Source organism: Gasterosteus aculeatus, chromosome 20 (assembly GCF_964276395.1).
Source record: "Gasterosteus aculeatus chromosome 20, fGasAcu3.hap1.1, whole genome shotgun sequence".
In the NCBI taxonomy this organism is placed as follows: domain Eukaryota; kingdom Metazoa; phylum Chordata; class Actinopteri; order Perciformes; family Gasterosteidae; genus Gasterosteus; species Gasterosteus aculeatus.
In genome coordinates, this window is record NC_135707.1 from 9,912,568 (window position 1) to 9,925,555 (window position 12,988).

The window sequence follows — 12,988 nt, forward strand, 5'->3', positions numbered from 1 at the left end:
GTGGTACCAAGCTTGTTGTGGTCTTGTTCCCTGAACGCTCTTCTGAACGGACGACCGGTCTTAACTGGGAGTTGTGAGTGAGTGGTGGTGGAGCAGGGAGGACCTGGTTTATAATCTAGTGGTGGAACCTTTTCGGGTAGAGCTTGAAGGCAGGAAGAAGCGACCCTGTCTTCCGTCTCTGCGTGGGTCCCTCTGATCGTCCGCTGAACCACACTCATCAATCAAAACGCAGAGCACCAAATCACTCACTGCGTTCTCAGCAACACTCGGCCCCTCTGACAGGGTGGGCTACGTCGGGGATTTAATGCTTCGGGCCTTTGAGACAAACCTCCGATGGGCCCTTTCTTTCTCTGTTAGTAGTTCTCTCTCACACACACACACACACACACACACACACACACACACACACACACTAGTCTAAGTCTTTCTTTGTTTGTATGTTTCCCAGAACTGATAGCCGGAGTCCCAAGAGGAGCTCAGAACTTTGGATATGTGAGTATGAACTTTACATGATATTACCTTACATTAAGCTGACGCTTTTATCCAAAGTGAAGTCAAAAGAACAAGAAAGTGCAATTTCACTAAATAAGCCGAATTTACAACTTGCTATAGATAAGAGTCATTACAGGTACAATTTAAGTGCAACCGTTTGAAGTGAGAACTGAGAAGCAAATCCAGAAATGGACAGAAATATATATTTGTTGTTATTCAGCATTAACAGCATTGTGACAGACTGGTGATACATTTAAGAATAGTAGTATCTATTTGCAACAGGGGGAGAATATTGGATTATTTACAAATGCTACCAAATTTAGCAATAGCTAAAGTTAAAAGCTAAGGCTTTTTAACACATGCAGATGTTGCACAGGTGTCAGGGGGTACGACACCCCTTCATTTACCCCTTTAGACATCCGATACCGGTTGATAAACTGAATTGTTATTAGTACTGATAAGAACAAATTAATTCCCTGATCCAGCTTTCTGAGTCAGTATGGTATGGTAGACTGGTATCTCATTTCAGTGTTGGTATCACTGCATAGAGAAAACAAACAGTCAGTGAACGGTTTGATGAGATTGAAAAGTATGTGAACCACATAGTTTGGCCTTCACAGTTAGCAGATGTTGACCTACACTTGACCAACACAGATGTTGTTGATCCCTCCAGTATGTTTCAAGATACAAGACAATATGCCAGGGACCCATTGGGGTTTTCTTTGCGTCTGCATTCTGTATCCGTCTTAAGATTCTTTTCCGTCTGTATGCTTTATAAAAACCTGACATTTTTGCAGATGTACATTGTGTGTTGCCGTCTATGATATAAGAGAGATAAGAAGTACAGTGTTTACTTGTAGACACACAATGAAGTAATCTACAATTATAGCTTTTACTGTACGTATCTACACCGATCCGACAAATGATGTATGTGTGTCTTTGAAAACCGTAGATTGTCTAGTTTTCTCTTATGGGAACATGTCCTAAGGGCCGCCAGTGTCAATCCACCCTAATGACACACAGCTTCCGCTGCATGTGGAGGGCGGTGACCCCACCTAACCCCGCTAACCCTACTCCACACACGACCCCTAACCCAAACCTGCAGTGCAACCACAGGACTAGCTACACTGCAGCACCCTGCAAGAGTGTGTCTGGTCATTGTAGCTGATGCAAGGGTGCTCCTTCCTTTACGGACACTGTGAGTGTCACAGAGGAGGGGGGCTCGCAGCTCGCAGCAGGAGGAGTGTTGTGAGAGATGCAGGTCAGACATGGTACAGGCCCGGCACTAGTGTAGCTGTCTGTGACCAGTCTGACAACTCCGAGTGCATGAAGGTTAACGCCACAGCTTGGGATTCAACATTTGTGTTTACACATCCTTATCTGTCCGTGTTCATATGCCTTTTTTGTATGTCTTTGAGACATCTGTGAATGGGTCAACATGCATCCTCCTGCGTGCGTGTCTGTGTGTGTGTGCGTGCGTGCATTTGTGTAGACGTTAAGCCCCCGGCTGTCTCCATGTGGTTGTTATTTTAGGTCTTATGAAGGAATTCTCAGCCTTCCCCCCTCCATCTCCCCCCATGACCGGGGTTAGGATGGGGGGAAGGAAAGAGAGTTAAGGGGGAAACGGTTAAGATGATGATGGTGGGGGAGGGAAGGGAAAGTAGAATAAAGGCTTGTAATTCTTTCAAGCATTGTCCATGTGCCTGTTTGTCAAACTGCTTGGCCGTGTTTGCTCTTTGAGTACTAGGAGGACAATGTCTGGTGGTTTAATGTTCACACTGGATTCTCTCTGCTGGTTTTAGGTGGCAATGATGAAGTCCACTAATCTGACCTTCATCCAGAACTTTACGGGGGAGCAGGTAGGAGCACTAACACAGCCTGGTCAGAGTCATACAGCAGGGCAGCATTTAAACCACTGCAAAATGGGCACCATCTGATATGGTTATTCTTCCCATTTCGAAGGACTTCAATTTGAATGGGTGTGAAAAATGAAATGAGATGAAAGCATGTTGAAAATACTGACGTTCCTTTCTCGCCTGTCCCTCAGATGGCCTCCTATTTTGGCTACTGTGTGGCTGTCTGTGACCTTAATGGTGATGGGTAAGTAGAATTTCTCCCCGTCTCTCTGGACACGTACTCCGTCCTGTCTTTCGTAGCATTGAAACTACAGCTCATTCGTTCCCAGGACCGACGACGTGCTGGTGGGAGCGCCCCTCTACATGGAGAGAGAGATGGAGAGCAAACCCAGAGAGGTGGGGAGAGTGTACCTGTACCTGCAGATGGCCCCGCTCACTTTCTCCAAACCCGTTGCACTAACCGGCACACACACCTTTGGGCGCTTCGGCACGGCTATAGCACCACTGGGAGACATCAACCAGGATGGTTTCGATGGTATGCTAAAAAGGATGCACTGCATGAAGGGGGGAAAAAAAGGGAAAGACAAGATAAAAGGGGAATTGAGCAAGAGAAAAAATTATATGAGAAACAAAAATTTGCAGACGGAAAATAGGAAATGGAAAAGGAGGCCAGAAGATTAAACTAAATATTGTCATATGTTTTATGTGGCAGTATGTGTTCCTCTTTCTGTTGTACTGCCGATGTGCGGCTGGTGTCTCGTGCGCTGCTTGCTGGTCACACGCTGCTGCTCGAGAAACTTTAAGCTCTTCAGCCAATCAGGACGTGCGGCGGTGAAAGGTTGTCTACGTGAACTTGTTTCCTCCTGTGATGATCAGGGATAAGGCCATGTGTGTATTGGAGTTATTTTTAACTCAACGCCAGATGTGTCCCAAGATGAAATCATCTGGGAGTTTCTGTCCGGCAGCCTGCAGTTCATTCTTTCCCAATGTGTTTGTTTTATCGTCACTTTGATTGAACAAAGACACAGGCGCACACGCACATAACATCACACACAGCGACCACGCAGCCCGCAGCCCAAATACTCAATGAAGTTCAGGCATGTTTAATGCTGCTTTAAAAATGAGAATCTGAAGCACATCTGGCCCTCATACAACAGTCCAGGTTTTATTTATTCATGGACAGCCTGCGTCAACGTGTTTCCCAAACCTTTTTTTAACACTTTAACCATTGAATCAATAACAATTGGATCAATACTAAAGCTTTCTTTGGGCTAAAACACACTGTAATCAGGCTCTCCGTCAGGATGCAGCTGTATCTCAGAAAGAGATGGAGCCTCTCCACCAGCGGCAGTGAAATGCAAAGAGAATACTTGTTGAGAGTTAATTTAATGATTCCATTTCCCCCTGGATGAAGTCATTATTCGGCATTACGCCGTCGCCATGGAAACGTTGTAATCAGGGTTTTCAGCGGTACGTCAAACTTCGGTGTTCGAGTCTCCCTGCGGCCTCGTGGTCCCTCCGTGCATAATGACTGGCAGATATCTAGTCAGCCTTCGCCTTCCTCCTTCCCGTAGCAGTGACCTCATCACTCCGAGTCCAAAGTCCTACATGTAAGCGGAACCGCACCAATGTCATCTCATCTTTATCACTTCATCGCAGCTGTAGAATGAAACCGTACAGTACAGCTAATTCAATTTGAAAAAAAATAAGAAGACCCCAAAAACATTGGCTCAAAGAATCAGCCCAATTCCGTCTGTGATCACGGTGCGTGTTCTGCTATTTTGCTGTGGATGTCAGATGCTTACGAGCGATGCCCATGAGCCATTCTCACATTATTCTTTTTTTTTTTTTTTTTTACAAAGCCATTTGGTTATGTACATATACATAGACGTATCCACCATAGACGTATCCACACACATGCTCATATATACACTTGCACACACATGGTTGCATTTATCCTCTTCGCCCCCCACAATTTGCTTCATGTGGAACAAGTTGTTTAGGCTGAGAGAGACGGAGTCCGCGGACAAACAGGATGTGTAGAGGTGTTTGGACAGTTACAGCACCGACAGGCAGCCTGCTTTCATACGCAACGGTCCATTGAGTGCGGCATTAAGAGGTTAAATTGTAAACAACAAAATCAGTTTGACGCTACAATTTGAACGTCCTTTCAAGAAAATTACCTTATTTTGCAAGTTGTTATATCTCGTTTGTTTTTGCTGCATTCCACTCGGCTCCGAAATATCTTTCATGCTTCTACATCTGTGAAGTGTTACACACATGTAGTACACAATAATGAATCAATCCGAGCCACGGCAATTTACTATACACAACTTGCACAGAGATAACAATGCAAGTGATGCTAAAGTGAAGATAAAATGTGGTACTTCCTCTTATTGAGGTTTAAAGGCCAGACGAGCGTTAAAGACGAGTGAAACAAAAGAAAAGAGAAAGGATCATGTTGACATGGTCCCCCCTCCGTCCAGGTGAAAAAAGGATATGTCCTTTTTACTCCTCTGTTTTCCACTGATTCTGTCTCGGAGGGGCCTTTACCCTGCTGATGTCTAAACCACGCGTGTGTGTGTGTGTGTGTGTTTCATCCCTTAGACGTGGCGGTGGGCTGTCCGTTCGGCGGCGAGGAGCGCGGAGGCAGAGTGTTGATCTTTAACGGTAACCGAGACGTATCAACGCGAGGCCTGACGCTGAGCCAAGAGCTGCGAGCAGCCGGGACCCCCAGCGGCAGCTTGCCTGGATTTGGATTCACTCTGCGAGGGGGCCAGGACCTGGACAACAATCAGTATCCCGGTAAACACTCAACGGATCGATCTCTCCCGGCTCAACTCCCCCCATGTTAGAACCGGTCCTCTTTCGCCGACTTGCATTCCTTCACATTTCCCGCTTTCCCGCCAGCTTCTCTCGTTACAGCCTCCCTCCTCCTCTTCATTCTTGACCTCCACATTTCAGCCCCCCTCATGCTCCTCTCCAACTCCATCCCCATGTTTTCCTGTATTGCTTTCCTTCTCTACTCTGGTAAAGTCATCAGTCAGAAGCAGGGGGTACGGGGATGCGTGCCAAGGTAGTGCTGAATCACTCATTCTTTAGGGGATTATAGTACCGAAGAAGGAGAGAAAAGTAGATTCTAGACGGGAGAAGTATAATGACACATTATCCGCATGTTGCGTGGGCTAAAAAGTCACGCTTTGAACCGTGTCCCAAATACTATGTGCGGAAAATGCCTCATTTAATCTAATTACATGCAGTAAACTCCACATCTTCACATCGTCACATCTTTGCCATTTAATTACTTACTAGTGGACACCTTCTTACTTGAAAAAAAACGGATTAGGAACCTTTGCTAAGAGCAAAGCCTTTTATGTACGTAAGAGTTTTTAGTACAAAAAAATCTATTTGAAACAAAGCAGGTCTGTAAAACCGCTGTTTTACTACCTAATTTTCTCCCTAATTTAGAGCCACTCTGCTCTCAACATTACTTTGGCTTTGTGCTTACACAGATAAGACTGGAAAGAAAAAGAATTTGTTTTGTTTTACCTATTATTTATCTTTGCCCCCACTCCTTTTCCTTTTCATTCTGCTATAATAACATATTTTTTCATTCTACACAGGAGAGCAAGGGACACACACAGGGGAACACACAGGTTTGCATGTGTGGCTTGTGATCAGTTTCACTGGCGGCTGGAGAGTGTGTGTTGAACCCGTGCCAGGCACCGGGTCAGAGCGCGACCCTGCGTGGACCCACTGCACATCTGAGACCCCAAATTAAAAACATTGCACTGTAAATACACACACGGGGGTTACAGGTTGGAACTTAGGCGGGTGGAGGAGGAAGCGGAGTCGAAACTCATGGGTGGCAGAGCTTTCAGCCAACACACACACACATCATATAAACACGCGCACAAAAACACACGCGGCCGTCTGTCATTAGAGAGCTGGCTGACGGAAATGAACACACACGCACACAGAGTGTCGTTAGCAGGGCAGTAAAGTCACGCTGTTCAAAGGAGCCGCGGATGTTTGATCATTATTACGAGAGGACGGCACCGGCCGTCTGGGAGGCTCAATCCGCCATTTGCCTCCATGGAAGTTAAATGTTGGCGATGAAGCTCCACATCACTTGTTTTCTAAAAGATTCTGTCATAGATGCTTATGCTTTGCTTTGATAGCTCACGCTATGAATCAAAAGGAACACTTAAGGGTGGCAGCCCAGAATTAAACTTTATCAGACGTCCGGTCGACACGGACGCCTGAGTTGATCTTTCACTGATGTGGTGAATAAGCAGTGTGGTTTGGACTAAAGGCCCGAGTTAAGGTCAGGGTCATCTGTGTATCGGAAGGGGGTCAGATAGCCTCGGGGTGCGTTTGAGGTTCAGTTAAGAGGTCAGAGGTCAAAGACTGACAATGTTTTACCTGTCAATCACACCGACTTGCGAAGTGAACCGCAGCCAGGGAAACATGTCGGGTTCGGTGATTTGGACGTGTGTGGTGGCGAGTGGGTCATTAGGTTGGTCGTTAGGTCAGTAAGTGTGTGTAAAATGTATTGCTGGACTCACGTCTGCCTGCTTTATTTTGTTCCTCATTCTGCATGGGCTTTTGTGTAATTTGTACCTCTTTCTTGTTTTAGAGCCTTTTTAGTTTTCTTTTGTCCATTTCTCGTTCCCTCAATATTAGAATAACATTCACCAAACGTGTGACTTGTGAACAAGTCCTTGAATTGCTCATATTGCTCAATCCTAAGAAGATCCGCCACAATGTGCAACAGCCAATCCCGCTGTCTGCCGTGTTAAAAAAATGCATTTCAAGCCAATGTACTGTTGGAAAAATATATATAATGGCTGTCAATTTACCGAATAGACCTAAAATCCCACACATGTACCCGAAAATTAAGAAATCTTCAATTTGCCTCTTAAAACCGCCTACTTTTCCAGGGAGTGTCATTGACCTTTGGCGTTTCATCATGGAGGCCGCCCCCCTGCAGCTAAGCAGGCAGCCTGTGACGTGCGGTCCGATCTCGGGATGGAGGTTGTGTTTTCACAGCCCAGGAGGGACACCGATAGCTAAAGGAGCTCAGTTACAGACTGTACCTCCACGTCGTACAGTCTGTAACTTGGGAGTGTGCGTAGTGGTGGTCGGCCCGTTTGTGTGTGTGTGTGTGTGTGTGTGTGTGTGTGCCTATGGTTCGCTGCGTATCTACACACACACACGCCCACACTAACCTCAAATTAACAGTGGCAGGCAAGTTTTCCTGTGCCGAAGGAAATGGGATTGACATTAAAAGGAAAGTGGGCCGTTATTTAATTTAGCCCTCTGCAGCCATGCAACGCGCTCATACACTCACACACTCACACACACTCTTAACCCCGAAGGTGCCCTGTCAACCAGTCAGTCTCATGTCAGACTGTCGGTTTTGAAAGCAAACCGTGCGAACAACCACTGAATTGATGCGATGGCGGGACTGGAGTTGGATCTCCTGGTTGCACAACTCCAGCAGAGGGGAGGACAGAGAACAGAGGACCGGGAGTGAAGTGGTCCCTCTCTCCTTGTGTCTGATGGCTTCCACAGATTGTGGTTGCACCATCTTCTGCCCCCCCTCCATTTCCAATAATTCTTTTCCTCCTACTGCCCCCCCCCCCCCCCCGTTTTTAGTTCTCCAGCTGCCCCTCTAAACCCACATCTTGAGGTCTACGATACAGCACACACACAGAGACACATGGGGACACCTCAGGGGACCAGGGACAAGGCCTAAATGTTTAATGTTTTGGTTTCAGGTGGACTCAGTGACTGAGTAGCAGAAACAGATGTCCCTCTCTCAGATTCAATTAGTCCCTTTCTTCTTCAATACACAGGAGGGAGAGAAAGACGCAGCAAATGACGAGCAAATTCTACTCGAATCTCTCCCACCAGCTTAGTCCCATCCTGCACGCAGCAGATTGGCAGAGATAGAGATGCTTTTCTTGGCTTACTTTTCTTTCTTCTATCACTTTATAAGCCAAACAATTCATCTATTGATCCTTAATAAAAATCAAGTACTGGATTATTTAAAAAAAAGAATTAGCTGCAGCTCAGTTTACTTATCTTTCTCAGAATCACACAACCTAATCGGGCTGTGATGGCTTGTACCCTTAAAGTGCCTCTCTTCAGTTTCACGTTGTTTTAATCAGCACTGTGCGTGTGTGTGTGTGTGTGTGTGTGTGTGTGTGTGTGTGTGTGTGTGTGTGCGCGCGCTAGGCTTTCGTTGGCATTTGTCCCCTAACCGCAGCCATTAAATACCAGGCTCTATTTTAAACTCATGGGAGCCAATTAAAAGTGTGTGTTCATCACAAAATGAAAAAAAACAAATAAAAATGTCATATAGATGAGATCTGTTGCTGCTTACAATTAGGAGCTGTTGGGAAACGCGGCTTTGTGAAATGTGATTGGAGCGATGTGAACTTTTTAATGGCACTGGAATGTAGCGCGGGGTCCCTGTCTCGCCGCAGACACACACATGCGTCCCCACACACACACACACACACACACGTACATACGTGATTAGCTCACACACAGATAAATGCTTGTTGTGTGTTTAGTCATTTATGAATTTACACTGAGCTGGCTCATGTGTGAAAGTAACAGCGATGTCGAAGAAAAATGCCACGGCAATATCACAGTGTGTTTGTGTGTTACTGTGTGTGTGTGTGTGTGTGTGTGCATTAAACATGAGAAGTCTGTGTTTAATGAAGATTACTGGAGACCTTGAAATCAGTCCCATCTGTGGCTTTCTTTGAAGCCCGATTCCCCGTGTCTCTCTCTGTCTCTCCCTCCCTTTGTTTCTCTGTCTGTCTCTCTATGTGTCTCTGTCTCTGGCTCTGTTTCTCTGGCTCTGATTGTCTCTCTCTCTCTCTGCAGATTTGATAGTGGGGGCGTTCGGGGCAGGCGAGGTGTCGCTGTACAGGTACAAGAGTGAACACAGCGTTTAAACTGCTTCTCTGTGTAGATTGCTGTTTGTGCCTTTCCTCACTCTATACTTCTTAAATCAGTGTGTGTGGTGTGTTTGTCTGCAGGTCTCAGGCTGTGGTGTCCGTGGAAGCCACGATGACCTTGACCCCCAGGACCCTGAATCCCGATGACCGACAGTGTCGCCTGCCTCAAACGGATACCATGGTTACTTGGTAAGAATGGCAAGCTCGGGTAGATTTTAATAATACTTCTGCAAGGTAGATTCAAAATATACGAATTGTATAAATTATATATTTACAGACAAGAAGTAAATATAGGTAACAATCCTAACCTCTGACCTCCAGCTCGTCACCACAGTTCACAATGTTTCACGGCGGTTTTCAGCTGGGCGGACCATCGAGTGGCAAAGGCGTCCATCAATGCCCACTCAGAGTAAAGCTAAAAGGAAAAGAAATTAAATCTTTGTGTGTACTTCATTTAGTAGATTTACTACAGTTAGACATTAATTTCTGCTTGTTTGCAGTTTTGTGTAACTTGTGTGTACTGTATCCTGCAATGGTATAAGGATAGTATACGCATTCTCAAATCACACACACCGACACAATGTGTAATATTTTATCTGTGTGGTCGAGACGTCTCTCATCAGCCAAGGACTGTTTGTCCGTCATCTAGAAAGACTGAAAAAACAATCTCATATAACCTGGAAATGAAGATTCATGAAAGCCTGCTATTGATTTAAAGCAGTATAATTCTATTTTGAATACATTATTATGTCCCCGTGGATAGAAGGCCTAAAGGTTCCTGCTGGTTCGCCACAGTCTATTGTTAGTCCAAACTTATTGGGGCCGGAACGTCCGTCTGACTATTTGGACGGGAAAGTGTGTTCGGCTGGTTTAACGTCATAGTGTGTGTGTGTGTGTGTGTGTGTGTGTGTGTGTGTGTGTGTGTGTGTGTGTGTGTGTGTGTGTGTGTGTGTGTGTGTGTGTGTGTGTGTGAATCTTGGCGGCAGGTGAAAAAAGAAACAGGATCTGGATCGGACAAAAAGCACTAAACTATGGAATTCTGTGAAAACATAACTCAGCTTATTCAAATAAACCGCCAATAATGTTTTGTCGGAGGTATGAAATCAGATCGGACTCGTAAGACATGGACGCAAACGTGGTTGAAGGTATTTCCAAAGTCCTCGAAGACAACATCTGGATGAAAAAAATATTCTCTCCACTTGTTTTCATTGATGCAAGGTGGTAACAATCACCATTATTCTTAAGGTATTTGTTAACAATGAATACATAATATGTGTATATCCATCCGTCCATTAACGTCTGCTTTTCTGGGACTCAGTACTATCGAATGAATTATAGATACTTAATGAGCCGTCTTAAAATGAAGGGATGTATGTGTTCCTATTTGCAGGGAGGGCCGTCTATCAGGGGGCGGCTGGTGGAGCACAGATGCATTTAGGGGGAAATTACACACAGAAATAAGTAACCAAGCGGCAGAGCTGTGTTAAAATGGGGGTCGTTTCCCCAGCGCATACTTTTAAGTTTGACACACAGTGCTTGTTAGAGCCACTGGGGGACACACACCCAAAATAAAAAAAACAGACACCTTCTAACATGCAACCCATAATAAACACGCAAGAAACCACCTAAAGAGGTCAACGTGACTTAGGGGAGTCGTTTTTAAAATAGAAACCTGTATTTTATCCCACACACATAGAGTCCCATCTGCACTGCACACCATCACTATCAGGAAATCTGGCTGATCATTATTGTCTCATCTAATGGGGATCCTGATTATTAACAAACACACAAGCCTTTACCAGCCAACATCTGCTTTCTGGTGGTTTGAGTTTGTGGACTCAAAGCAAAACAAACAATATTCACATGAAGTCACCTCATGTCTCATATTGCTTAGTCTTTAAAATCAGGAGCTTTGGATCTGTAAGCTTCCTCAGATTAGCCCATATTAACAGTGCAGAGCTCCCTGTGGGGAGTCACTTTCCTGTTCGTGATTAGAGAGGTGATAACACACACACACACACACACACACACACACACACACACACACACACACACACACACGTTCTTACACATATGTGAATATACACTAAAATAGAGGAAATGCAGAAATGTTTCCCAGTCTCCCATGTCTGTGTCTAATTGAGGGACTCAAAGGGCCCTCAGCGGTATTTCCCACTGCCTCCTGGAGCACAGGAAGGAATTAATACCTTGCTTAGGGACAGTGTATTTGATTATATAGTTAGTTTTCTTAGGATTTGTCATGCATATAATTAAGAGGGAAGAAAATGTTTGTAATGAATGGTTTAATATCATTGGAGCATAGTGTGCAGTCATGATTTATCAAATTCCTGGTGTGCATAAACCACACAACTCATGCTGAAATAGTATACGCTGCAAATATGAACAGCCTGCATTGTCTTCAGAAACCACAAATTGATAGAAACCATGTTCAGATTTTAAAGCCTAAAGTAAATGATACCCAGAATTGAAAGCCTCCATTTCCATGTCTAAACGACTAAAACAGCATCATTTAATTCTGATCTATAAGATTAATCCCAGTGAAGATGATATAAAGACCCCTTGGATCCTTATTTTCAAAGCTTTTGAGAAACAATGTCTAACCATAAAACATTAAAACTAAGCCTGCGGTTTTGGAGCACTCTTACTGTACTTGCTTGGCTTACTGTTCTTACACATATAAAACCCAGTATTATGGTATCATGAGTGGGTAAATATTTTAGAATTAAAGGTCCCAATAGGAATTGGACTCCCATGTGTTGACACGCTTGTGGCTCAATAGACAGATATGTGTTGTGTACAATATGCAAACAGTCCCCCTTGCTTGTGTTAACTATTAATCTTCTGATCATGTTCCTCCAGCCTAAAGGTGGAGGTGTGTGCAGCAGTGAGTGGAGTGGGGATCCCCAGCGCTGTGGGTAAGCAGCAGTACACGGATAGGAATAGTAAAGAATAATAGGAAGTTGTTTCCAATAATGATGGTCTGTGGAGTACACATGTGTACATGTTAGGGGATTGTCAACTTGGACGGATCTAGTTGTTCACTGTCATTACACTCAGGCTTCCCTCTCCTCTCATCTCCATCCATCTCTGTATCGGTACCTTTTGTCCAGACCTGAGAGCGGAGCTGCAGCTGGATTGGTTGAAGGGAACCAGAGGAGGAGTCAAGAGAGTTCTGTTCCTGGACACCCAGCAGCCTCAGCGCAACGGGATCCTAAAATTGGGATACAACAGCCCGAATGCATGTCTGACCTACACCATTTATCTGAGAGTGAGCAAATCACACTTGTGAATCTTACACCTGTGCAATTCTTTAAATACTATTCATACCAAACAAAGTTGATTTACTACACATTTCTCAACTCTTTCCGTTTCCGTCTTAGGAAGAAGATGAGTTTAGGGACAAATTGACCCCAATCTCACTGGCTCTGAACTACAGCTTGGCTCCACCCAGTCATAGCGGAAACCTGCCACCTGTCCTCAACCATTACAGCAGTACCTTCCTTCAAGAGCACGTGAGTATATATACAGTTCATTATTCTCGGTTGCTAGTGTTACATTTTTTTCTTGGTTTTCCACATTGTCATTTTGCTATTTCACTTCCATCTATTACATGTTGCCTGCTTTGAAAGTTTAACCCAAATC

General features: G+C 44.7%; 1 protein-coding gene across 2 annotated transcripts in view; it reads left to right on the top strand.

Annotated features, from left to right (window-relative positions):
* Nucleotides 1–12,988, top strand: part of itga8 (integrin, alpha 8) — a 31,747-nt gene that overhangs the window by 8,036 nt on the left and 10,723 nt on the right. For both annotated transcript variants that reach the window (XM_040164902.2, XM_078095084.1), the window contains exons 9-18: nt 449–492; nt 2,295–2,351; nt 2,540–2,592; nt 2,678–2,883; nt 4,956–5,153; nt 9,252–9,297; nt 9,407–9,514; nt 12,206–12,261; nt 12,457–12,614; nt 12,727–12,858. In XM_040164902.2, coding sequence (XP_040020836.2) covers nt 449–492; nt 2,295–2,351; nt 2,540–2,592; nt 2,678–2,883; nt 4,956–5,153; nt 9,252–9,297; nt 9,407–9,514; nt 12,206–12,261; nt 12,457–12,614; nt 12,727–12,858 — 1,058 coding nt within the window. The remainder of the gene's footprint in view (nt 1–448; nt 493–2,294; nt 2,352–2,539; nt 2,593–2,677; nt 2,884–4,955; nt 5,154–9,251; nt 9,298–9,406; nt 9,515–12,205; nt 12,262–12,456; nt 12,615–12,726; nt 12,859–12,988) is intronic.